This window comes from Pseudophryne corroboree, chromosome 6, assembly GCF_028390025.1.
Source record: "Pseudophryne corroboree isolate aPseCor3 chromosome 6, aPseCor3.hap2, whole genome shotgun sequence".
NCBI lineage: Eukaryota > Metazoa > Chordata > Amphibia > Anura > Myobatrachidae > Pseudophryne > Pseudophryne corroboree.
The window spans coordinates 335,008,813-335,034,198 of record NC_086449.1 but is presented as its reverse complement, the minus strand read 5'-3'; the positions used below and the strand labels follow the sequence as shown (position 1 = coordinate 335,034,198).

At 42.7% G+C, this 25,386-nt stretch overlaps 1 protein-coding gene and 1 long non-coding RNA gene across 2 annotated transcripts in view; one reads left to right on the top strand and one right to left on the bottom strand.

The window, feature by feature from the left end:
• The window catches only part of LOC134932208 (uncharacterized), a 337,842-nt gene extending 332,942 nt beyond the window's left edge, over positions 1-4,900 (bottom strand). The window contains exon 1 of the long non-coding RNA XR_010179264.1: positions 4,793-4,900. This is a non-coding gene — a long non-coding RNA (uncharacterized LOC134932208). The remainder of the gene's footprint in view (positions 1-4,792) is intronic.
• A 13,697-nt stretch (positions 4,901-18,597) lies between these two features.
• The window catches only part of CSPG4 (chondroitin sulfate proteoglycan 4), a 228,423-nt gene continuing 221,634 nt past the window's right edge, over positions 18,598-25,386 (top strand). Inside the window, exon 1 of the mRNA XM_063926411.1 lies at positions 18,598-18,676. Within this exon, the coding sequence (XP_063782481.1) occupies positions 18,601-18,676 (76 nt within the window). The 5' untranslated portion in view covers positions 18,598-18,600. The remainder of the gene's footprint in view (positions 18,677-25,386) is intronic.

The following is a 25,386-nucleotide window of genomic DNA, read 5'->3' as shown; positions in this document are numbered from 1 at the left end:
GGATGAGCTGCACTACCTGAGCCACTTGTGTGGGTTGTAGACTCCGTCTCATGCTACCACTAGAGTGAAAGCACCACCAGCTTTCAAAAGTGACCAAAACATCAGCCAGAAAGCATAGGAGCTGAGAAGTGGTCTGTGGTCACCACCTGCAGAACAACACCTTTATTGGGGGTGTCTTGCTAATTGCCTATAATTTCCACCTGTTGCCTATTCCATTTGCACAACAGCATGTGAAATTGATTGTCAATCAGTGTTGATTTCTAAGTCGACAGTTTGATTTCACAGAAGTGTGATTGACTTGGAGTTACATTGTGTTGTTTAAGTGTTCCCTTTATTTTTTTGAGCAGTGTATATATATATATATATATATATATATATATATATATAGAGAGAGAGAGAGAGAGATCTATCATTTATACTGTTTGGTGCGCTTTGCTCTAGTACCCTATTTTCAAAGCCCTGTGACTCCATGAAGTTTGAACCAAACTGTGAGTTCAACAAAGGAATAGAAAAATAAATAAAGATCTGTTGTTTGTACCCTTCTGTGCACTGTACCCCTATACACTGTGGCAATGTTTTATAGATGTGCTATAAACTGACGTGTGTTTGTTCTGCTCTGTTGCTTAGTAACCAGCCAGCTCACTGCAACCTCATTTCGTCAGAATGAATAACAATATCATCCAAGTAAGCTGAGACATAGGCACTATGGCATCGCAAAAGCTTGCCCCTGCATTGTTAAAAAGGAGCTGGTACCCCATGTAAACCAAACTAGAGGACCTTCTATTAATATAATTTGTATGTGCTAGAGAAGGTGGTCTTGGCTTTAGCCAAGGGAAGAAGTGGGATCTGCCAGCAACCTTTTGGAAGGTCAAGGGTGGTTAAGTAACGACTACTGGACAGATTCTCAACTAACTCATAAACCTGAGGCACAGGATAGCTATTGAACCAGGAGACCTCACTTAATTTGCGGAAGTCATTACAGAAACGTACAGTATGATTCTGTTTGGTCTGGTAACAATACAATTGGGCTGTCACATTTGCTGGGGGATTCATCCACCACATCCAACTCTAGCCTATTCTATAATTCCCTTTTTACTGCCATAAGTCTCACCTCAGGGACAGTGTAGGGTTTTAACTTAATGATTACCCCCGGAGGGGTGATGATGTCATGAATTGTCATAGTGGCACGCCCAATGAGCAGCTGATGAGATACCTTGGATGGAGATTTCTCTATCTAAGTGTGGCTGGATGAGATCTGGAACTACGGAAGTGGGTTTATTTACAATATACTCACATCATTTGTAAAATAGGTACTTGAAATAAGTACTCGTGAGACAGGTCTTTGTTACGAGCCGCAGCTTCCCCGATGGTCGCCCAGGCAACAGGGATTGTGGGCGATCCACAGGGACATGGAGCACTCCGGCTGCACGAAATTAATAATTAATAGGGGGCTTGTCCCAGCGGGCCTCTGGATTGGCTCTCCTGCCCTTTATCTCCCAGACAGTCCTGCCTGACCTTGCCAGTTATAGTCTTCAGTTACCGTGGGAGCCCTTTTCTCTCTGTTTAGTACTCTGGATCTTCCTGGTTTCTTTTGCCTGCTGCTGCTGTATCTGAAAACCAGGCCTGTCTGCTAACATCCTACAAGGCCAAACTTTGGTCAATTCTGCACACCAGATATGGCTGCTACTGCTAATACCCTGCTAGGTCAAGCCTTTGGCCAATCTTGCACATCTGGTCTGTCTGCTGACATCTTCAAGGTCAAGCTTTAGCCAATTACTGCATACTAGATCTGTCTGCCAATATCCTGCAAGGCCAAGCTTCAACCAATCCTGCACTCCTGGTCTGTTGACGTCCTACAAGACCTAGTTATAGCCATTCCTGCAGACCTGGCTAATCAGTTAGCATCCTGCAAGGTCAAGCTACCACTGTCCTCAACCTCTTTGTTATCCATGGTGTGAGAGGATCTTGTGGGACCCAGTGGTACCAAAGTCTAGTCAAGTTGTGTCTTTTTACCAAGACTCTGCCGTGCCTTCTTTCTTCAGTCATTATTCTCCGCTAACCAGGGTCTATGGTCTACTGGGTGAGCTTCTACTGCTGGGAGCCCTCTAAGTACTGGTGTGTGCTACATCTGTAGGTACATAACTCAAAATAAGCAAACAAACATAAAAAGTCCTAGCTAAATAGTTAATATGCAGCAGTGGCTTGCAACCACACATGCCATACTCTCCTGGCATGGCCAATGTCCACAGTCCCTGGCACTACAAACTGTTCCCTGCTCACTGGCCTCTAACAGGCATCAGCGCACAGAACTCTGGGTGAATGGGAGTTTTAAACTCTTCCTGTTCTCAGTGATGAGTTCCTGCTGGATCTGGGAAATACACAAAACCCTGAGTTATAAATCTCCCCTGCAGATGCAGAATGTCCAGGTCTTGTTTTCTTCTCCCTTGGAGGGACCTAATACCCGGAGAGACTTTCTTCTTATATGATACCAGCAGGTATATACATGCAGAACTCTGCAAGTTTGTTTAATTAAATAGGTATTTATTGTGAGCACCGTGGCTAGAAAAGATACAATTTACAATTGCTACAGTTTATTTTCAAGGTACATACGACACTCTATTATTAATCATTACTGAGATAATGTGTGTGCATATGGGATGTTTCTATATATATATATATATATATATATATATATATATATAGAGAGAGAGAGAGAGAGACTGTAGATATATAATGTTCTTGTATAATCCGCACTCACATCCGCTCTATTTCATCTGTGGGGTGTTCCACTATGGCAACAATGGAATGTTCCACACATACAATTCCAGAGTGGTCAATTTCAGCGGAGAGAGGGCACTCGCCAAATAAAAAGTCCAATGTAGTTTATTCAATCAATTTTGTCATAGATATAGTCGATGTTTCGACCCACGCAGGGGTCTTTTTTAAGGCAGACATCAGAGACATCATATAACCTGACAGACCAGGGATATACTGACTGCCTCCCAGACTCCCATAAATACCTCACATCAATTAGACTAGTTAATTAGTCTCCCAGCTGAGTTGCATGCATAATTGCATACTAGTCACATCAGCAGAAAAATCAAATGGATCATGTTTACCAGTGGGAATGTAGGACAAACCAAGAGACAGTAGTGATGTTTCCGCTGAACTAAGTTGATATGTAGACAGATTGAAGACAGAACTTGTTTTCTCGCCCTGCGCCCTCTTCTTCTTCCTCCACTTGCCTCCTCTCCTCTGGTGGCTCCTGACCTGCCTCCTCGTTGGAACAGGAGGTAAGGTCTCATGCCATGATCTAAAAAAGAACCACTCTCACCGCTAAAATTAATGGAATCCGTAGTCTCACCATCAGAGGAGGATGGCGCACTGGAGAAGTCAGCCCTGGCTGCTGTTCTAAATCTTCTAAACCTGAGGGGGCGTGTGCCACGTCTATCTGACAAATCCCAACTCAACCATCTGTATACCACATGTGTTTTGTAATCATTGTTAACCGTTTCTAATTTTTTTCTCTTAAATGACAATAATTCCTGATGATATACTTCCACTTGGTTCTTGATCTTGTCTAACCATGCCTCCATTTTTGATAGTCTCTTCAGGTGCAAGCCTTTGAATACCTCTAGCTCATGTCTAACCTTCTTCAGTTCAGAGCTGACTTCCTCAATCACGAGGAGAATCAGGTCTGAAGAGCATTTGTTCAAGACTCCACACCATTTTGAACAAAAAGATGGATTGTTTCTGCCTATTGTGGGCAATTATGCATCCTGAAACCCCTAGGAAATTTTTTATTACGATGGTATTCACTCAAAAATTGACCATGTAATAATAGGTCAGTTTTCCGTTTTCTTAGTCTTAACAATTTGTAGCATAAGTCAATCGGAGTTTCAGCAGGTAGCTCTGAAAACTCAATTTGTTCAAAATATATCTTATCTGCATCATCATCTGTTAGCGAGACAAAATTATTTTGAGCTGCACTGAGATCATCATCTAACACATTAAACCCAGACTAAAACATATTAGCGAAGAATGGAAGCAGGTAAATACACCAATAACCAATAGCAAATAACCAATAATCTGGCAGGTCTGGCAACAAGTATTTAAAATCACAAAAAAAAACTTTAACAGATTATGTAAAAAAATTGATTATATGAAACTGTCAAAACCAGTCACAACCTCATAATCTGCCTATAGGGTGTGTCCTGTGTATAATTTTTTTTTTGAAAAGTATTCCATAGCATGAAAAATGGTCATGAAACAAATAATGGGTGCTGGATAGGTAATCACTCAATATTAATTGATGATTACATAAATATAATGTTCTTGTATAATCCGCACTCACATCCACTCTATTTCATCTGTGGGGTGCTCCACTATGGCAACAATGGTATGTTCCACATATACAAGTCCAGAATGGTCAATTTGAGCGGACAGAGGGCACTCACCAAATAAAAAGTCCAATGTAGTTTATTCAATCAATTTTGTCATAGATATAGTTGACGTTTCGATCCACGCAGGGGTCTTTTTCAAGACAGACATCAGAGACATCATATCACCAGGCAGACCAGGGGTATACTGACTCTGCCTCCCAGACTCCCATAAATACCTCACATCAATTAGACTAGTTAATTAATTAGTCTCCCAGCTGAGTTGCATGCATAAATGCATACTAGTCACGGGGTTATTTGACATACAGGTATATACACAAACATATAACATATTCTGACTAATAATATTAAGTGGCAGCATATTAGCATATTACATAACCTCATTGACTTACCCATAGTAACATATTATAAACTTTTTATCTCACTGTAACTTGCTAATGAGTGTTAGCTCTGTATATTTAACAACAGGCACTGTCAGGAGGGCGCCGCTGTCAGCTGCACAGTCCGGACCCGGAAGTGACTGAGAACGTGTCATTGTGACGCTTATACACGCCCCCATACATTGCAGTCAATACAGAAAGGGACGGCACGGCAGCTAGCTAAAGGGGAGATAAACAACGCCGTCATCAGCAGGTGTATAGCTGAAGGGGATAGCGCGGCAGCTGGCTGAAGGGCAACTAGTATTAAGATTCTAACAGAGGGGGATAACGTGGCAATTGGTAAAGGGGAAATAGGCATCGCCGGCAACAGCGGGTATCCTGACCGTACGTCACAGGTGCAAACGTTCCATGTAAGCCATGTGCGTTCCATATCGCCCCGCTGCTTCCAGGTACATCAAAACTGATTACCTAGAATACTAGAATTACCAATAGCTGTCAGGTTAGTTATGTCCAATATTGGATATCAGAGCTAAGCAGTATTATAGGAGCCCGGGCAGCAGTATTAAGACAATAACATGTTATCATAACACAGATGATGCAGATAACTACATAACACCCGCCCCCAGTGGGATAAGGTGTTAGAGACCATCATATTATCCCACCAGGCGGATGTCACTGGGTACAAATTATAACATTACACATCAAACTTTATCAATAAAAGAAATATTGAAAATAAGAGCACCACATATCATCACACCATTGAAGACAAGTCTATTCATGGATCATTATGTTATATTATAACATTTCATGACATCAAAATAGCAAAATATGTATACATAGCAGGGAAGGATGATGCTGGTCATTATTAAACCCTATTTGAGAAATATGCCCAATGGGTTATTCTCATTTAGTCCCCGTGATGCAATCGTGACCAATCGGTAGATCCAACGAGTTTTCAATTTTTTAAGCATAAGTTCACGATTGCCACCCCTTAGTGGTTTGGGTATGTGGTCAATCACCATGCACCGAACGGTTGATACTTGATGGCCATGCGTTAGATAGTGTTTAGCCACAAGTTTGTCAGTGGTTCCAGAGCTTACTGCAGTTCTTATCAGAATCTGTGGTTGGCCATGCGGTCACGGAATGACTGTGTTGTCATCCTGCCATAATATAGCCAACATCGGCATATCAGGATATATACAACATATTGGCTGGTACACATTAGACAATGTTTAATGGTTATCTTCTGGCCACTCTCTCTTTTTTAGATCATGGCATGAGACCTTCCAACAAGGAAGCGGGTCAGGAGCCACCAGAGGAGGGTGGGGCAAGGGGAAGAAGTAGAAGAGGGCGTAGGCTGAGAAAATAAGTTCTGTCTTCATTCTGTCTACATATCAACTTAGTTCAGCGGAAACATCACTACTGTCTCTTGGTTTGTAATACATCCCCACTGGTAAACATGATCCATTTGATTTTTCTGTTGATAACTTCAAATTTGGGCGGAAATTTCGCCTTCGTGAATTTTTTAAAAACAGTGGCAAAAATTATACAAGTACTAGGAAATGTACTAATCCCAGTGCTTTTGATCCAATGTCACAAAATGCGTGTATTAAGTCTCATGTTCGCACTACAGAAGCTGTGATTAATAGTAAAGCAACTATTAGGCCTAAATACTACAATCTAACTACTGAGCAAAGGGATGCACTTAAAACTTTAAAGAATAACCAATTGATTGTTATACGCCCAGCCTTGTCTGAGTCCTGGTTAGTAACCTTGGACATACAATCATTGTATACAGTAATACCACATGAAGGTGGCATTGAAGCCATTAAAACAAAACTTTGTGCTGTAGCTCATACTAATCCACCAATTGAATTTTTGTTGAACCTTGTTGATCTTGTCCTTAAGAAAAATTATTTTATGTATGGCTCAAATTATTATGCACAAACTAACGGAACCGCTATGGGTTCAAATTTAGCGCCTGCTTACGCTAATCTATATATGGCACTATAGGAAGATGATCACATACATAAAATATTTGGATCTAAGATATTGTTATATTTCCGGTTCATAGATGATATATTTCTGGTATGGTCTGGCACCAAGGATGATTTTTGGAAAATGGTTGAGCACCTCAATTCATTGAGCGAACCAATGCACTTTACATACATCACTGAACAAGGCATGATAAACATTTTGGATGTGTCTGTATTTAGAGAAGCTAGAGGAGTGGGCTATAGTCTATATCATAATCCCACGGACTGTAACAGATTACTACAGGCGAATAGTCAACATCCGGGCCGTTTAAAGGAGAGCCTACCAATATCTCAATTTCTTCGTGTCAATCGAACTAACTCCTCTGAAACCACAGCTTCTATCCAATTGAACGAGATGAAAAACAGATTCCTAGAGAGTAGGTACTCACCACAAACCATTGAAAGATGTCTGCAGAAAGCAGAATGTCAATTCCAGAACCCTATTGAGAATTTTTGCCAAAAAGGACACCAGAGGCAGAATGGTCAGAGTGAGTACGTTTGACCACACATCAAATATGGCCCAAAGTGTATACAAAAAATATTGGCCATTACTTACATCAGATCCAGGATTACAACTGCGTGGTCTACCACCACCCATGTGCACATACAAAAGAAGCCCTAATTTACATCAGCTATTGATGAGACCTACGATGCAACCCAGTGAACAAAATAGCCATTGGTTAAGGTCGACTAGACCTGGGTCCTATCACTGTCTGGGCTGTGGGACGTCTCATTCCATGGTGAGTGGTAAGCAGTTTTCACATCCACACAGTGGCCGGGAGATAACCATTAAACATCGTCTAACGTGTACAAGCCAATATGTTATATATATCCTGATATGCCCATGTGGGCTATGTTATGTCGGGATGATAACACGGTCATTCCATGACCGCATGGCCAACCACAGATACTCGATAAGAACTGCAGTAAGCTCTGGAACCACTGACAAACCTGTGGTTAAACACTAACGCATGGCCATCAAGTATCCACCAGTCGGTGCATGGTGATTGACTACGTACCCAAACCACTAAGGGGTGGCAATCATGAACTTATGCTTAAAAAATTGGAAACTCCTTGGATCTACCGATTGGACACTATTGCACCATGGGGACGAAATGAGAATAACCTGTTGGGCATATTTCTCAAATAAGGTTTAATAGTGATCAGCATCATCCTTCCCTGCTATGTATACATATTATGCTATTTTGATGTCATGAAATGTTATAATATAACATAACGTTTCATGAATAGACTTGTCTTCAATGGTGTGATGATATGTGCTGCTCCCATTTTCAAAATTTCTTTTATTGATAATGTTTATTGTATAATGTTATCATTTGTACCCGGTGACATCCGCCTGGTGGGATAATATGGTGGTATCTACCACCTTATCCCACTGGGGGCGGGTGTTATGTAGCTATCTGCATCATCTGTGTTATGATAATATGTTATTATCTTAATACTGCTGCCCGGGCTCCTATAATACCGCTTAGCTCTGATGTCCAATATTGGACATAACTAACCTGACAGCTATTAGTAATTCTAGTATTCTAGGTAATCAGTTTTGATGTACCTGGAAGCAGCGGGGCAATATGGAACGCACAGGGATTACATGGAACGCATGCACCTGTGATGTATGGTCACGATACCCGCTGTTGCCGGCGATGCCTATTTCCCCTTTAACCAACTGCCGCGTTATCCCCCTCTGTTAGAATCTTAATACTAGTTGCCCTTCAGCCAGCTGCCACGCTATCCCCTTCAGCTATACACCTGCTGATGACGGCGCTGTTTATCTCCCCTTCAGCTAGCTGCCGTGCCATCCCTTTCTGTATTGACTGCATTGTTTGGGGGCGTGTATACGCGTCACAATGACACGTTCTCAGTCCCTTCCGGGTCCAGACTGTGCAGCTGACAGCGGCGTCCTCCTGACAGTGCCTGTTGTTAAACATACAGAGCACAAAGCTAACACTCATTAGCAAGTTACAGTGAGATAAAAAGTTTATAATATGTTATTACGGGTAAGTCCATGAGGTTATGTAATATGCTAATATGCTGCCACTTAATATTTTTGGTCAGAATATGTTATATATATGTGTATATACCTGTATGTCAAATAACCCCGTGACTAGTATGCATTTATGCATGCAACTCAGCTGGTAGACTAATTAATTAACTAGTCTAATTGATGTGAGGTATTTATGGGAGCCTGGGAGGCAGAGTCAGTATACCCCTGGTCTGCCTGGTGATATGATTTCTGTCTTGAAAAGACCCCTGCGTGGGTTGAACAAACTACATTAGACTTTTTATTTGGTGAGTGCCCCCTCTCCGGTCAAAATTACCACTCTGGACTTGTAGATACAGGTTGAGTATCCCATATCCAAATATTCCGAAATACGGAATATTCCGAAATACGGAATTTTTTGAGTGAGAGTGAGATAGTGAAACCTTTGTTTTCTGATGGCTTGATGTACACAAACTTTGTTTAATACACAAATTTATTAAAAATATTTTATTAAATGACCTTCAGGCTGTGTGTATAAGGTGTATATGAAACATAAATGAATTGTGTGAATGTACACACACTTTGTTCAATGCACAAAGTTATAACAAATATTGGCTAAAATTACCTTCAGGCTGTGTGTATAAGATGTATATGAAACATAAATGCATTCTGTGCTTACACTTAGGTCCCATCGCCATGATATCTCATTATGGTATGCAATTATTCCAAAATACAGAAAAATCCCATATCCAAAATACTTCTGGTCCCAAGCATTTTGGATAAGGGATACTCAACCTGTATTATATTATTTATTTATTTTTAAATAGATATTTTGATGATTGTACTATTTCAACTAGACACAGCAACACAGCTATATTTGATCTTTGTATTGCAGTGAATTAGGCAATTGCCTCTTATTTTGCCACTGCAGCTGTGCCTTTATTCCTAGATATCATCAGGCTCTGAATTTCTCAGCCAAGAACACATCTTGGTTCCGTAGTAATTTATCGGCTTGTTGTCCTCAGAGTTGACCCTATTGGCACTTTTGCCTGTCTAGCTATGGTACTGACCATTCTGGCCCCTTCTGGCTAATGTCAGGTTTTTTGAGGAGGTGATTGACATGGTAGATCTGTTCCTCCTTCATCCTTCCAACCTACCTCATCCTGTAATTGAGTGGCCCTAAAGTTTTGATTATTTTGTATGGGCTTTGCCAGTGAATGACAAAAAACGTACTGTATCCAAGTGGGCACCAAGACCAATACCTTGTCCCGGGCTGATAAAGATAAAACTACAGTAGTCCTATCATAGTTCCTCTTTTGTGACAACTATGACTCTTGCATATGTGGTTGTACCATTAATGCAATTTTCTCCAGGCTCTCATATAACTAACACAAAATTGGATTATGTTAGATTCTTTAAGTCTTTGCTGTTCAAACCCTCTTTAAGAGTATCCAGGATATATCTTGGTTGACTGTTATACTTTAACTCAAAGGAGCTAAAGTCTGTGGAGGTACTTATAGTGAACATTAAATACAGCAAGAGGTTGTCCCAATCTTTTTCCTCTTGGGCCATAGCCTTCTTTACCATATTCTTCAGTGTTCTATTGGAATGTTTCACCAGACTGTCAGTCTGTGGATGGTAAACTGATGCAATGTCTTCACCTTGGTGTGTAGCCTAAGATTACTGGGACATACTGGTGCCACCAAGCTGTTTCAAAGGGCCTACTAAATCCATGCCTATACAATCAAAGGGAACTCGGACTACTGGAATGGGAACAAGGGATGCCCTGTTATTGGATTTAGGACAGGTCTTCTGACAGACAGAACAAGACTGACAGTACATCTTTGCCGCCATGAATATCTCTGGCCACTAAAACCTCAGTAGTATCCTCCCCTGAGTCTTTTCTTCCCCTAAGCCTTTAGGACCAATGGTACATGAACAAGTGGCACCAACAACTGCTCAACAGTTTTACCTTGCACATTACTCTATACAACTGTTTTTGCTAATGTAAAAGGCTACACCATTTACTAGAAGAGCAGTTTTCTCTACCCCATTAATTTCACAGATTTATAGACATTTTCAAGAGGGGCATCATTACGTTGATCACATCTAAAGTCTTTTAATGGACCGCATACCCTGAAGGGTAAATCTCTCAGTTCGGGATCCGCTTCCCCATGGCTCTCAAACAGGTCTTTTAAGATGGGACTTTTGGTCTGTGTTTCAATTGCCAATCGGCTTGCGCTTTTTTTATCAAGGCATACAACTCAGAAAAAAACAATGGCAGGTTAACCATGTGTTGCAAAGCATCATATCTCTCAACCACGGTGGCCAGGTCTTCAATCAATTGTGGGTAGGCTACAGTACCCACCTTTGTAGTCCCTTATCCAAACCCCATATGCAATAGTCTATTGCCAGACTATCATCTGGACAGGTGTGTTATTTTTTGATTGCAACCAGTTCCTGTGGACTTTTGTCAAATCAGCCAGACAAGCTTAGACTAGTGGTCCCTGGACAGTAGCCATTATCTCTGGGCCTGGTGCTGTGACCACAATATGTGCTAGTATCTCCACCTTCTGCTGTTAATAGTTAGCACCCCACTCCTTCTCCATGTCAATATATATATATATATATAGTCCAAAAAGAGAGATACGGCACTCCAAGACTCCTATAACATACCCTCAGGCAGCAAAGGACAGAGCTGACACACATAACCACGCTGCGCTGTCAGCTCTGTCCTTTGCTGCCTGAGGGTATGTTATAGGAGTCTTGGAGTGCCGTATCTCTCTTTTTGGACTGTCTTACCATATACTGGCACCTGGGCACCATATACCGGACGGATTACAGGAGTGCCAGTCCTTGTTTTCGTTTTATATATATATATATATATATATATATATACTGTACTTCCACAGACAAAAAGGGCACCAACTATTCTAACCAAATCTTTGGTGGTTAGTTGGCTCACTGAACGGTATTCTCGAACGTCACGTCACTAGGTATGCCTCCATCTGTGGGCATTAGCTTCTACAGCATTGGGGCAGTAGGTATTTCCCAGACACCTCTCGCTTGTGACAACTCCTCTTGCAGGATCCTGGTATTCTCTTCCTGTACTGTTGTCACATTCACAAGATCTCTTAATATCTTTTCCTTGTCTCCGATTTGATGAGCTGGGAGGTGGAATCTAGCTTTCTGTCTCATCTCATGATGACACCACTGTGATAAAGGTAGTCCCAGATGATAGCATCTCACACTGATATATTCTGTTTATGCTCTATCTACCCATATAATATTTGAATAACTGTTAGCAAATAGATTGATATCCAGTATATAGGAATTTGAAATATATATTGATAAAGTGTGCTGTTGGTTTAATTTGATATTGAATTGATTTTTGTTAAATGAATTATTAAGCAACGTGCTGTGGATATTATATCACACACTTTTAATGTCTTCTCATGTCTTTGATGAAACTGACTTTTATAACTACAGAATGCCGGGTTTTTTGTTTTCTGTACACCGCTATAAACATATACTGACAGTGAAACAGCGTTCTCCTTAAAGACTTTTGAAATGGCAGCAAGACATCAGTACTGTAGCTATTTGTTAGAATGATATCCGGACGTTTATGCCAAGGCAGGTAGTCCTATTAAAATACAGGATGAGTGTGTGTGCTGAAGGCTGCTTCTGATGGTGACCCGTCTAGAGCATACAGAGTGGAGAGATTGGCTCTTTGAATTTATATGCAACAACGAGCACTAATATCAATTTATATATGAATGAACTCATGCTGTTGCTTTTCAACTAATGTGAATATATACAATTAAGTTTCAAGTTCCTGAGTATTTTCCATCTGTTCTCATTTCAATTAAGGAGACCTGAAGTGTTTATGACTCTTAGAGCCAAACATAGCTAAGTGCCTGTTAGATATATCCTTCAGTAGTGAATTGGAGAATAAGCATTCCAGTAATCTTTTGTATCTTATATTGCTAATTTGGGGTCACTATTGAATGTTTTGGAGTCTGTTTTAATATTTCGTTATAATTGCTGTTTCTGATTTAAGTAGTACTGTAACTACAGGGTGGCGAGATTGGCAAATGTCCAGGGGCCCACAATGTGAAAGGGGTCCACCCTGAAATCAGTCACTATCAGTTCAATTGTAGTTGTGACTTCTAATAAAAGGATATGATGATCCCAGGGATCGGCAGCGCTGTGTGTTTCACAGCCGCTGCTGCAGTTGGGACACCATAGCACTCAGCTTTTACTTGTACAACCCTGCCCCCCATACTACTGTTTAATAAGTCTATGGGAGTCTGGAAGTGAGCTTATACATGAAGGAGAACTGAAGCTGAGTGCTGCATCCTGACTGCAGCCGTGACCTGGAAATACAGCACTGCTAATCCCAAGGGTCAGATAGCTGTCACACATATTACATGTAACATTAAAGGTATGTTTATACGTTTTAACTGCCCCCCCCCCCCCTCCATGCTGTTGTGTTGTGTGGTCTGCGCTGGGGCAGCAGTCAGCACTGATAATGACTAGGAGCTAGGTAAGCTGAGTCGATACCCTTACAAAGCTTTGACACTATCTTGCCATGCCCGCTCATGTATTTTTAATATGCATGACACAGAAACTGTTTGCATGGGTTGGGGCCGGGAGACCGGCGCTCTGGATCCTGGCAGTCAGCATACTGACCCCGGGATCCCAGAGGCAGAATGCCGGTAGGGGGGGGGGGGGGGCGCAAGTGCAACAAAGCCCCTCGTGGGCTTGCTGCACCCGCCACAGGTTCTTTTCCCACTCTATGGGTGTCGTGGACACCCATGACTTAGAATAGTCCCTGTGGGTTGGCATTCTGTCTGCCATCAGACAAACCAATCTTCTGCATTTAGACCCTCAGCCAGATTGTATTCCCACTGTCTCACATGTAGTGGTGTCGAAGGAGGAGGTGTGATGGTACAATGGTAGAGAGTTGAGGTGAAACCCTTTGTAACAGAATCCCCGGAGACATAATTGTTCGAATAAAGATAGCGGCTGTGCAGAGATTCGAGTCTGAAATGAGGCACTGTGTGGCTTGTGGGAACTGGGGGTCTGCGGGGGCTATTACTATGCCACTGCCTGGACCTTATGATACTTGTCTGCGGTCCCATCACACCTGTCTCCATTGAAAATGTCCCTCCCAAAATAATGCTAGAGGAGGCAGCAGTCATTTTGGAGGGACATTTTTAATGGTGGCAGGCACAGAGCCGGCCCTAACCAATTTGATGCCCTAGGCAAGATTTTGCCCGGTGCCCCCTAGCACCACCACTAGTTCCGCATCTGACCATGCATTCCTTTCCCAGCACCATCACCCCTCACCCATAGCAGTTCTCATTTTGGTGCTCCTACCTCCTATATTTTAAATAGGAACAGTGTGCACATTCACTTTGCAGCCTAAAAAGGGGCGTGTTTTTGCTGGGAATGGGCATGGCCACCCAAAAGTACCCCCAATTAAAATTCCGCCACTCAGTAGTGCAACTTTATTCACATTATATCATGCAATAGTGTCCCTAATTCACATTACATCACACAGTAGTACCACTTTACCTTATATATGTTACTCCTCACAGTAATGCCCCTTATTCACATTACATCACACTATATTACCCCTTATTCACATTACAACACACCACATTGTTCTTTATTCACATTAGACCACACAGTAGTGCCCTTTCTATGTTATGCCACACAGTAGAGCACCTTATACACATAATGCCACACAATGGTAATGCCTTTATACACATAATACCACACAGTAATGCGCTCACACATATGACACACATTATTAATGTCCTTATAAACATAATGTGCCTTACACATATGCCGCACATTATTCATGCATTTATACCCGACACACATAAAGCCCCTTACACATATGCCGAACACTATTGCACAATCAACCTACTGGCACACAGCACTCACATGACCACTAACACTGTGACCGCTGCCTCTGCATGGTTGCAGATGTGTCCTCATACATCGTGCCTTAATATACCATACAGCAGGAGATGTCTGGCGTGAGTCAGCTGGAAGCTCCTGTCCAGCCACTGTATGCTTACGTCGGACACCTTTTTTTGACTAAAATGTGTATTATTTGCATTACTATGTAACTAGTATGCACACGCAGCCTCTACTGATTAAAATGATATGCTGCATGCCTATTCTGTGTGCGACTGTGGCTGTATCTGCATACAGAATGCTATATTACAGTGATTTCCAGTAATACACTATATGCAGATACAGGTGCAGTCACACACAGAATATAGGCATGCTGCATATCATTTTAATCAGCAGAAGCTGCTTGTTCCCCTAGGCATGCCAAATGCCCTAGGCATTTGCATAGTTTGCTTATGCCTAGGGCCGGCTCTGGGCAGGCACGACAGGCCTGCAGACCTGCGGCGGCCGGAGGGGGGATCCCCTGACATAGGATGGAAAGAAGTGTTGTAGTTGTAGAAATTGGTGAAACATGGAGTTGGGGAGACAGTTTCTGCTGAAGGAAGGAAAAGGGCAGAAAAGCCCTCATAACCAGTAAATCATTAAGGAAGCGTATCTAATAGCGGGTCTAATAGGAGAAAGCTGATGGACAGCAGCCAGATGAAAAGTCTGGAATATGCCAGTGATGAATTAATGGAGTGGTAGATAGAGCCAGGTTACATAGCCTGTTACAGTGAGACCAGATTGTGAAGGAGAAGTTAATGACGGGATCTGAACGGGCATAGGGAGGCCACGTGAGATGAGGAGACCAGAGAATAGTTGAAATTGAGGGAAGAGAGGCCAATGTCGACTCATACTCGGAACCCAGGAGGTCAATGCTGAATACATTTTGTCAATTTGACTGGTAAGAAAATTAATTTTAATTGAGGTAATTCTACCTATCCAGGAGATCAACAGTTTCTCTCATCTAAGGAGATCAGACTTGACAGTACTGAGGAGAGAAGTATAGTTAGCTTGGTAGAGGGAGGCTAGGCTTTTAGTAATGAATATGCCTAAATATTTGGTTTTATCGAAATGCCACTGGAGATTGAAATTAGCTGTAAGGAGTTGCATAAGGGACGGAGGGAGGAAGTAGTTCAGAGTCTCCATTTTATCTTGATTCATTTTTAAAGTTGGATATTCGGCTAAAGATATCCAGCTCTCCAAAAATATTTGGTAGTGAGAGTAAGATTAAAGGCTTGGTGACTGACAGAAGGATATCGTGTGCATAAAGGGCAAGCTTGTACTCACGAGAACCAAACTTGACACCAGAGATATCCCAGCTTTGGTAGAACCAAGTAGATAATGGTTGAATTGTGAGAGCAAATATAAGGGGGGAACATGGGACAGCCCTGTTGTGTGCTATTACGGATAGCGATTGGGGAAGAAAGGATACAGCTAATCAAAACTGAGGCTGAAGAACTGTGGTACAGCACCATGATCCCAGTGGGAAATTCTCCCTCTAAACAGTATGTCTCTAGGGCCAGCGAATGCGTTCAAAAGCCTTCTCTGCATCTAAAGCCATAAGGAGGGCAGGGGATCTAGTGGACTTAAAATGATGAACCAAATCGACAACCCTTTTGGCATTATCATCTGCTTGACGGCCAGGAATAAAACCAACCTGGTCTAGATGGATCAATGGAGGAAGATAAACATTAAGTCTAGTTGCAAGAAGTTTGGCGAAAATCTTTAGATCAACATTCAGGAGGGAGATTGGACATTAACTGCCACAGAGTGAAGGATCTATACCCTCCTTATGTATAACAGAGATAGTGGGTATTTCTAGGGCAGGGCGAGCTGCATGATACTGCATTCCATCTGGAATTCTACTCAAAATGTCCCTTCCAAAATGGCCTCATAGAAGGCAGTTTTTAAGGATGATAAATGAGGTGGTCATTTTTAGAAGGTAATTTTCAATATTTTGAACTGGGGACAGAAGAAAACAGTGGCCCCCACCGGGACTGTAGAGAACGGCGGCATTGGCGGGGGCCAGGGTATCCCCTCACAATGAGGAGAACCACTTGAGAACAAGCAGGTACTGTGGCACACCGTATAACAATAGTGGCATAATATGATGACAGGGGCATAACTGTGGGTGCTTAATATGGTGACAGGGGCATTACTGTGTGGGACATAATATGGTGTCAGGGGCATTACTGTGGTGGCTTAATGTGGTGCAAGAGGCATTACTGTGTAAGTGACACTATTTTGATGAAAAGTAGCCTTTTCCTGCAAGGCCACACCCATTGCAGCAAAGCCACGCCCATTACTGCATTATTATTTACATATGTACACGGGAGGGGGGGATTTTTTTAGTGTTTGCACTGGGAGCCAAATTGTTTACAAGTGTCCCTGATTGCATTAAACAGCTCTGTGAGTCTGATTTTTATGTAATAGGTGGCTGGAAAACTATCCGGGCCAGGAGCTGAGGCCAATTTCATGGACTTAATAGCAGTTAGGGTTTCCTCCTCTGAGAAAGATTAGTCTGTCCTGTGTTCTACAGTGTTAAGGGGGGTACGCACGGAGAGATCCGTGCTTAAAATCTAAGCAATCTGACTAGATTGTTTAGAAGTTAAGTACAGATCTCTCTATTGCTATTGCCAGTGCTAGATTGGCCACAATGTGCTGAGCGGGGGAGTGATGTGTGCTGAGCAGTCTGTGATAGATCGCTCAGCACACATCTCTTCCCCCGGGATCAGTACGAGATCCCGCCGGACGGGATCCCGACGGTCGGAATACCAACACCGGGATCCCCTTGTGGGCTTGCTACGCTCACCATGCTGCAAGCACGGTGCCTCGCTACACTCGGCACACTAATTTATTTTCTCTCTATGGGTGCCGTGGACACCCACAGAGGGAGAATATGTCGGTATTCCGACCATCGGGATCCCGTCCGGCGGGATCTTGACCGCATCCCCTTTCCGCGTGTACTACCCTTTAAACACACACATCTGTCAGTGTCACACATTGTTACACACACATCAGTGTCCTGCATTGACACCTCCTGCATGCTTTTCTGATCCGCTGCTGTGTCCAAAGACACAGCATCAGATCATTTGCATGCACATCGCTCACTCACTCGGGATAGCCAGTTATTTCACGCTTTCAGGACCAGTGAAGCTAGCATCGGCATGCCTCAAAAAAACATGGCAGAAATACCCCCATTTTGAAGAGCACTCTCTGTTCCCATTCCACCTCCAAAACGCTGCAGTCTGTCAATTAGGCTGTGGCTAAGGGGACACTGAGTCTGACGGCGCAAGACCCGAACTACACATGCTCAGTACCGGTCCTGCACATATGCAGTTAAGCTTATATCGGAGATGTACGTAAACCATTTGTTTGCATACATCTCTGAGGAGTTTCTGCGCAAATTGCTGAACATCGGTTCTTTATGCATGATAGCGCTCTTACAACCGCACCTAAATGACCCCTTGAATTATCCACAGTATTCTACATATATGTCAGTGTCAGGCATTGTTGCACACACCTCTGTCAGTGTTCTGCATTACTACACACATATCTGTCAGTGTCCTGCATTACTACACACACATATCTCTCAGTTTAAGCACAGCTATCTGTATCAGTTATACAGTACAGATGGTCCTCTATATGGCTCGCACACAGCTTACAGTGTATAACGGCTACAGTGTGCGTCAGGAGTTACACTAACTTGTTCATACGGTGTGCATTGGATGGGTTAAGCAGACAGGGTGGAACCCCAGTGTAACATGAGTCCCTCACACACTCTCTCTGTGTCTGCAGTCAGGAGTAGATGTATGATGGCTGGAGGACATTGCTTGCTGCTTCTTCTGCTTCTTCTGGGGGGAGTTCTGCAAGACATGGGATCGGAAGGTAAATGGTTCGCGAGATGATGGGTGCTGGGGTGGACTGGATGGAGTATTCTCTGGGAAGTCAAAACTTGAGAGAAAGTTCCTTTCATTCTGCACAGCGTGCTCTACAGTCTCAGCTCTCTGTACCAGATGAACTGCTCCTGCTCCATGCTTCTCTCATGCTGTATATGTGATGCACAGCTGCCTCTTTTTCCTGCTATAGTATATGTCACCCTCTCACTATCTATACACCATTCCACATTCTGGTCCCATTTTTCTTTTAGTTCCAGAAACTCACTTCTCTGTCACTGTGCAATGTACACGCTTCTTCTCATTTGTCTGCACTCTTTATGTACCCAGCAACTTATCACTCCTTTTCTCTATATAACATTCACAATTCTTATTATCTCTTCCTATACTTATCCGTATTACACAGCTTTCTGATGCTTCAGTGATTGTTATACATTATGCCTCATTGTGATCGCATCCATCACTCACTCTATGAATACAGTAGCTATCTCCCAGTTGGCTCTAAGTTGTACTGTACATAGCTATCGCTTGCTGCCTGTTTTCCCACAGTACACAGAGAAGACTTGTCATTCCTATACACAGTTACTTCTGAATGCATCATTGTACAATATTGACAGCTTTCATTAACTGTGACCATGCTTCTACAATATACTGTTATCCCTATATTTAGGAATGATCTATGGCAGAGGTTCCCAAAGTGGATGCAGTAGCACCCTGGGATGCCACAGGGCACTTGCAGGGGTGCTACGGGTTTGTAGTCCAGGACTAAACCAAATTATTAATGGTCAATGTGATAGGCAAAACCAGTGCCTGTGGCTGCCAATCATAAAAGATATAGACAAACAGAAGCGCAACCCTGTCCATCATTATAAAAGAGAACGCAAGCATGACAAGTAAACACAATTTAGTGTTCACTTGCCATCCTTGATTTAATAATCTTTGCTTAATTTCTCAAGAAGAAACTTTTGGCATTAACAAAAAATTGTAATACTCTATGGTGGCATACACAGCAATTCTCCTTTACATTTCTTCATATAGGGCAGTGTTTCTGTCTTGAACTCCATCATCCCCGAAAAGTTAAATACTGTGGCAGGGCATGCAGGGATGTGTAGTCCCACAACAACTGGGGGGCTGCTTATTGCCCACTCCCGTTAAAATACAGCTGGTTACACACTGGTGATATTTGAAATGATATAGCTAATTTTGACCCTCCTGAGTTATATTGTTTGTAATATTGCCCAGTGTGTATGCACCATTTTGTTAATGATGCCCGCTCCCGTGGGTCTCGAGCGCGGCCTACTGTCATCTGTACATACAGGTTCATTTTGGTTATGTCGTTAATGGTAAGGTGCCTATAGTCCAGTGTGTACACTACAAATGATGAACGACCCCTATGAAATTCCTACCCAGTAGCTAAAAAACCCTAGTATCGGATGACTCCTGTATATTGTTGGTCATTTGTAAAAATCACTCAGTGTGTACGCTTAATATTGTCTGTCCGAGACTTCGGGAAGTTCAAGGGAAAACGTTCGATGATATCACTCATGGAGCATATTGTCTGGTGTGTACCAAGCTTATTAGAGTGAGCACACGTGAACTCAGCTAATGAATCTGTGTCTTGTCATTGATTCTCATATCCAGCAGGTGCTTCTTCTTTTCTTCTTTCACATAATCCATGATGTATATTGGCTATTTATACACCTTGTAATCAAGTATCTTCTGGATAACTAAACATTACTTTTTCTTCTAATCATACTTAACTACCATGCGTCTGTGTATTTCCCTATATATATATATATATATATATATATAATGGATCTTTCATTCTATTCATCTGTCTTTATGATACACAGCTATCCCTCACTTTACTCCTCTTTCTATAAATACACAACCATCTACCGTTGTTCTGTATAATTTATAACTCTTATATACTGTGCTCCTTTCATTTTAAAAGATGAAAAATCCTTCCAGATAGTAAATTCGTTATATGTCATTTATCTCTTATTTGTTCCTTTCCCTATGTAAAGTCACAAATAATTCGCAACTACTAATATTTTTGCAATGCATTATACCTTTCAGATCGCAACTCCTCTTCCAAACTGTCCCACTTTTGTTCTGAGGTATAGATCCCTTACTGGCTCCGTTTTGCTACTAAATTGTTAACAACCACCTCACTGTGTATTTTTTCCTCAGTTATTTGTGGCGTTTGTAATTATATACAGTGAACTGTACTTTGGGATAATTTGTATACTAAGTTGTGCCAATTCAACAAAACATAAACACAAGTACTTTATAAATCAAAGCTTAAGTGCCCTTCTTGTGGCAAATATGCAGACATCTCCCGCCTACTGTTTTCTGTATACAGTGATTTGTTACACTACATAAGATTTCACCTTCTAATATGACTTTCTTTACATGGTTCTAGCCTACTACAGAGGTTCCCAAACGCAGTCCTCAAGGCGCCCTAAAGCTAGGTACACACTATACAATTATCTGTCTGATAATCTGCCAGATCTGGCTGGTTGGAATGAAAATCTGGTAATGGATGAGAGCAAATGACAATCGACCATTTCCTCCCAAACACTGGAAAACTAACAAAACCTGTACAATTTATATGAACGACTGTTGTCTATTTTGCAGTTGTTGGGAGCAAATAATCGATTACCATTTGCTTTCATCCATTACCAAATTGCCAGATAATTGTATAGTGTGTACCTAGGCTAACAGTCCAGGTTTTAAGGATATCCATGGCTGAGCACATATGGTTAAATTAAATTGACTGAGGTACTAATTAAGTTACCTGTGCAAAAGCTTGGTTATCCTTAAAACCTGGACAGTTAGGGTGCCTTGACGACTGCGTTTGGGAATGTCTGTTCTATTGTGTATGTGTTTCTTATTGCAGTGCTCTGGGCTGATTGAATTCACTCATGTTGATCTTTTCTGACATTAATTCTTTCCGTCCACTTTACACGTGCCATAGTATAAATGGCAGGGACAAGAGCAGACCATTATGCAGTGGGTGAAATGAGTCATGATATAAGGTACATGGAATTTACAGCTTTTGTCTACTATTCCACTCTCTATAGAGACTTGGGTACATGTTTAACTGCTTGAGTCAGTGCCGCAAGCAAAGCCAAAAAGCACACAACTGGGCAAAACCATGCTGCACTGCAGGTGGGGCAGATGTAACATGTGCAGAGAGAGTTAGATTTGGGTGGGTTGTGTTCAAACTGACATCTGAATTGCAGTGTAAAAATAAACCTGTCCAGTATTTGTGGAATATATGCAAAAGCAGCCAGTATTTACCCTGCACAGAAAAAAATATAACCTGCCCAAATCTAAATCTCTCAGGCTCAGCACGTCATGTCAGCACCACCTGCTGTGCAACATGATTTTGCCCAGTTGTGTGCTCTTTGGCTTTGCTTGCAGTCAGGCCCTATAGTTCCTTTGCTGAAGCCACGTATCTTATACGTATATTATATTTACCTTGCTGCCCATACATCCAAACCCATGAATTTACTCCACAAGCTCTCATCCTTTCATCTTTGGATGATATTCAAATCTTTACATTATGTTGCTCCACTGGAGAACACTACTTCCTAAGCCTATCCTCATCTCTCCCTAATTCTGCCTGCCTTGTGGCTATCTCACACAGGAACACGTGTTGCATCATTAGTATCCCAACAACCGGATATTTCCATTTGTAATCCAGTAGGGGGGAGATATAAAATGTGTTACTAGTGAGGCCTGATGACAAGCATGACTCCAGAGGGACAGATATGTAGGGGAAGTGTTCATTTAGTGCATTCCACAACCCACAGAAGATGTACCACATCCAGACAACAGGCAGCTCTCTCCCTATATAGCATTATCTGCTGTTGTCCTGTGATGTCATATAGTATACTAGCAAATCCTGTTCTGTTCTTTTCACTACTCTGTGCTAGCATACACTGCATTCATGTGGAGGGGGTATGGAGCCATTTGTCCAGCAGGACCACTAATATCCCAGTGGCACAGACTTCTGAGATTCAGTAGAATTGTAGTTCATATTTGGGCCCAGATTAATCAAACCTTGGAGAGTAATAAATTGCATTGTGATAAAGTACCAACCAACCAGCTCCTGTCATTTTTCAAACACAGCCTGTGACATGGAAGTTAAGAGCTGATTGGTTGGTACTTTATCACCGTGCAATTTATCACTCTCCAAGGCTTGATAAATGGGGGCCTTGGTTTGGTATTTGCCCTAATCTTTTGTCAATGAATTCATACATTGAATAGGCTTTTGTTTGAACAGAATACTTCTGAATGAGAAATAGTATGTCGGCGGTGAATATGTCGACAGTCAATTTTCACTGGGTCAGCATTATGGACCTGATTTAGAGTTGCTAATGCTGCAGACTATTTCTTCAAAACTGAGATGTCCCCACATGCAACGTGCAAATCTGTCTTGGTGTGTCTTTAGACCACCATCGGAAGCACCATTAAAACTTGCACCAACCCTTTGGCAGGCACAGTTTCTCCATCTGAGTGCGATGTGCTGTGTGAACGGTTCTGCATCTCTAGACACAGCCACTGTCAGCGACATGCCAACCTCTCCCTAACCACACCCCTGTTACCTCCCAAGGACGCCTACTAAAATCCACACTCTCCACAATCTGTGTTTTAGAGCAGTAACAATCGGAATGTGTTCGCAGTGCAACTCAGACATATGCGCAATACTTAAAACATTGGCCAACTGTGGGCATGGTACTTAAAACATTGGTCAACTGTGAGCACGCTGAGCGTGCAACTCAGAATTAGGCCCTATAACTTTAACCCATAGTTGCCTACCCTCCCGCATTCTGCAGGAAACTCCCTCAAATAGCAGCAAACTCTATGACTCCCTGAATAGACCAGCAATCTCCCTAATTGCACCTTATCCCCATTATGTAGTTGTTACATTCTTGTGGGAAAAATAGGTTATGAGGCACAATGGGACAATGGGGTAAATGTATTATAGCGGCACAATATAACACTGCCTGCTTCACCTCATTACCAAGGCGAAGCAGGAAGGGACATCGACAAGATGTATAAACGGGTTGGGGATGGAATCCCGGTGACCGGAGGTCAGCATACCGACACCGGGATCCCGGCCGACAGAATGCCGATAGCGGGACAAGCGCTAGAAAGCCCCTTGCAGGCTTGGTGGCTCACTGCGCTTGCCACAGGTTCTATTTCCACTCTATGGGTATCGGGTAAATAGCCCTGGCTCAACGGTCGGCATTCTCGGCTGTCAGGATCCCAGCGTCGGTATTCTGATCGCCGGGATCCCCACCACTGGGATATTAACTACATCCCGTGTAAACATCTTGTCTGCGGAAGCAGGGTAGCAATAGCTCCCCCCTCCGGTGATGCCCCCTGAGCACGCAGCACATACGCTAAGTGCTGATGCGCTGTGTCTCCCTGCCCGGCTAGCTCCACTACTCACGCGAGATCCCCTGCGCAGTCCGGAGCCGGCACCCTTCACAGCCAGGGACAGCTGTGTTCCTGCTGTGGTGTATGGGCATCGCCACCTGCAGCTGTCGAAAGTACATACGGTCAGCTGATACTGCTTCTACCCCATAAGGCCGCATAATACATTTACCTCAATGATCCCTATGGCTACATGCATTTTAAATAAGGTTTCTCGTGGCCACGTACAGTATATGGAAGCTCTTATAAAACACAATACATGAACAAATCCTGCAAAATATCAGTGTCTTTTCTTCAGCAAGTAGATCTTACTAACTTTGGGGCTCATTTACATTTGGATGTAAGCCATTTTTATGACACGCCTCAGATGGATCAATACACGTCCGCGCTGATAGGCGTTACTTTCACAATCTCCCTGAAATGCTTTTTCAAAAGTAGGCAAGTATGCCTTCATTTTGACGCATTACCAATTGCAATCATGTTTAAAGTTATAAGGTCGTCACAGTTAAAATGCTTTAACTAACATTACAAGTGTGTCAGCATTCTTCTGACGACATAAGGGGCCTAATTCAGACCTGATTAGTGCTGTGCGTTTTTGCACACAGCGATCAGGTCTGAACTGCGCATGCGCCGGCGCCGCAGTGCGCCGGCACATGCCAGACAGCCGACGGCTGTCTTAGCCCTGCAATCACCTCTGCCTGATTAACAGGCAGAGGCGGTCACTGGGTGGGAGGGGGTGGGCCGGCGGCGTTCGGCCGCCATTTAGGGGGCGCAGTCCAGGCAACACAGGCGTGCCCAGTCCATTGGGGGTGGGGCGGACCGTGTCGGCTGAGTGACGTAACACGCATCCGCTGCAACCCAGGCAGTGACAGTAGCTCCCTGCCAGTGTGCAGGAGCTGCGCTGGTAGGGAGCTGCTCTTCCAGTACAAAAGCATCTCCGCTGTGCAATGCTTTTGTACTTGTGCCGGGGATCAGGTCTGAATTAGGCCCAATGACTGTTGACAAATACACTGTCTACAAAATGTATATATATCGCCTTCTGAATGGATCTGGGCTGGAACACTTCCCCAAACCCAAATGCATGTCCTCACCTATTCCTCTGTGGTATGATCACCTACAGCACCTCATGTCAAATATGTTTTTCTATTTCAAGCCATTTCATACCTTCGGTAGAATGGCATTACAATTTGTGACATTTGGTAAAAGACATTTATCAACTGTATATTCAGTCTAACACCATGGTAGATACAT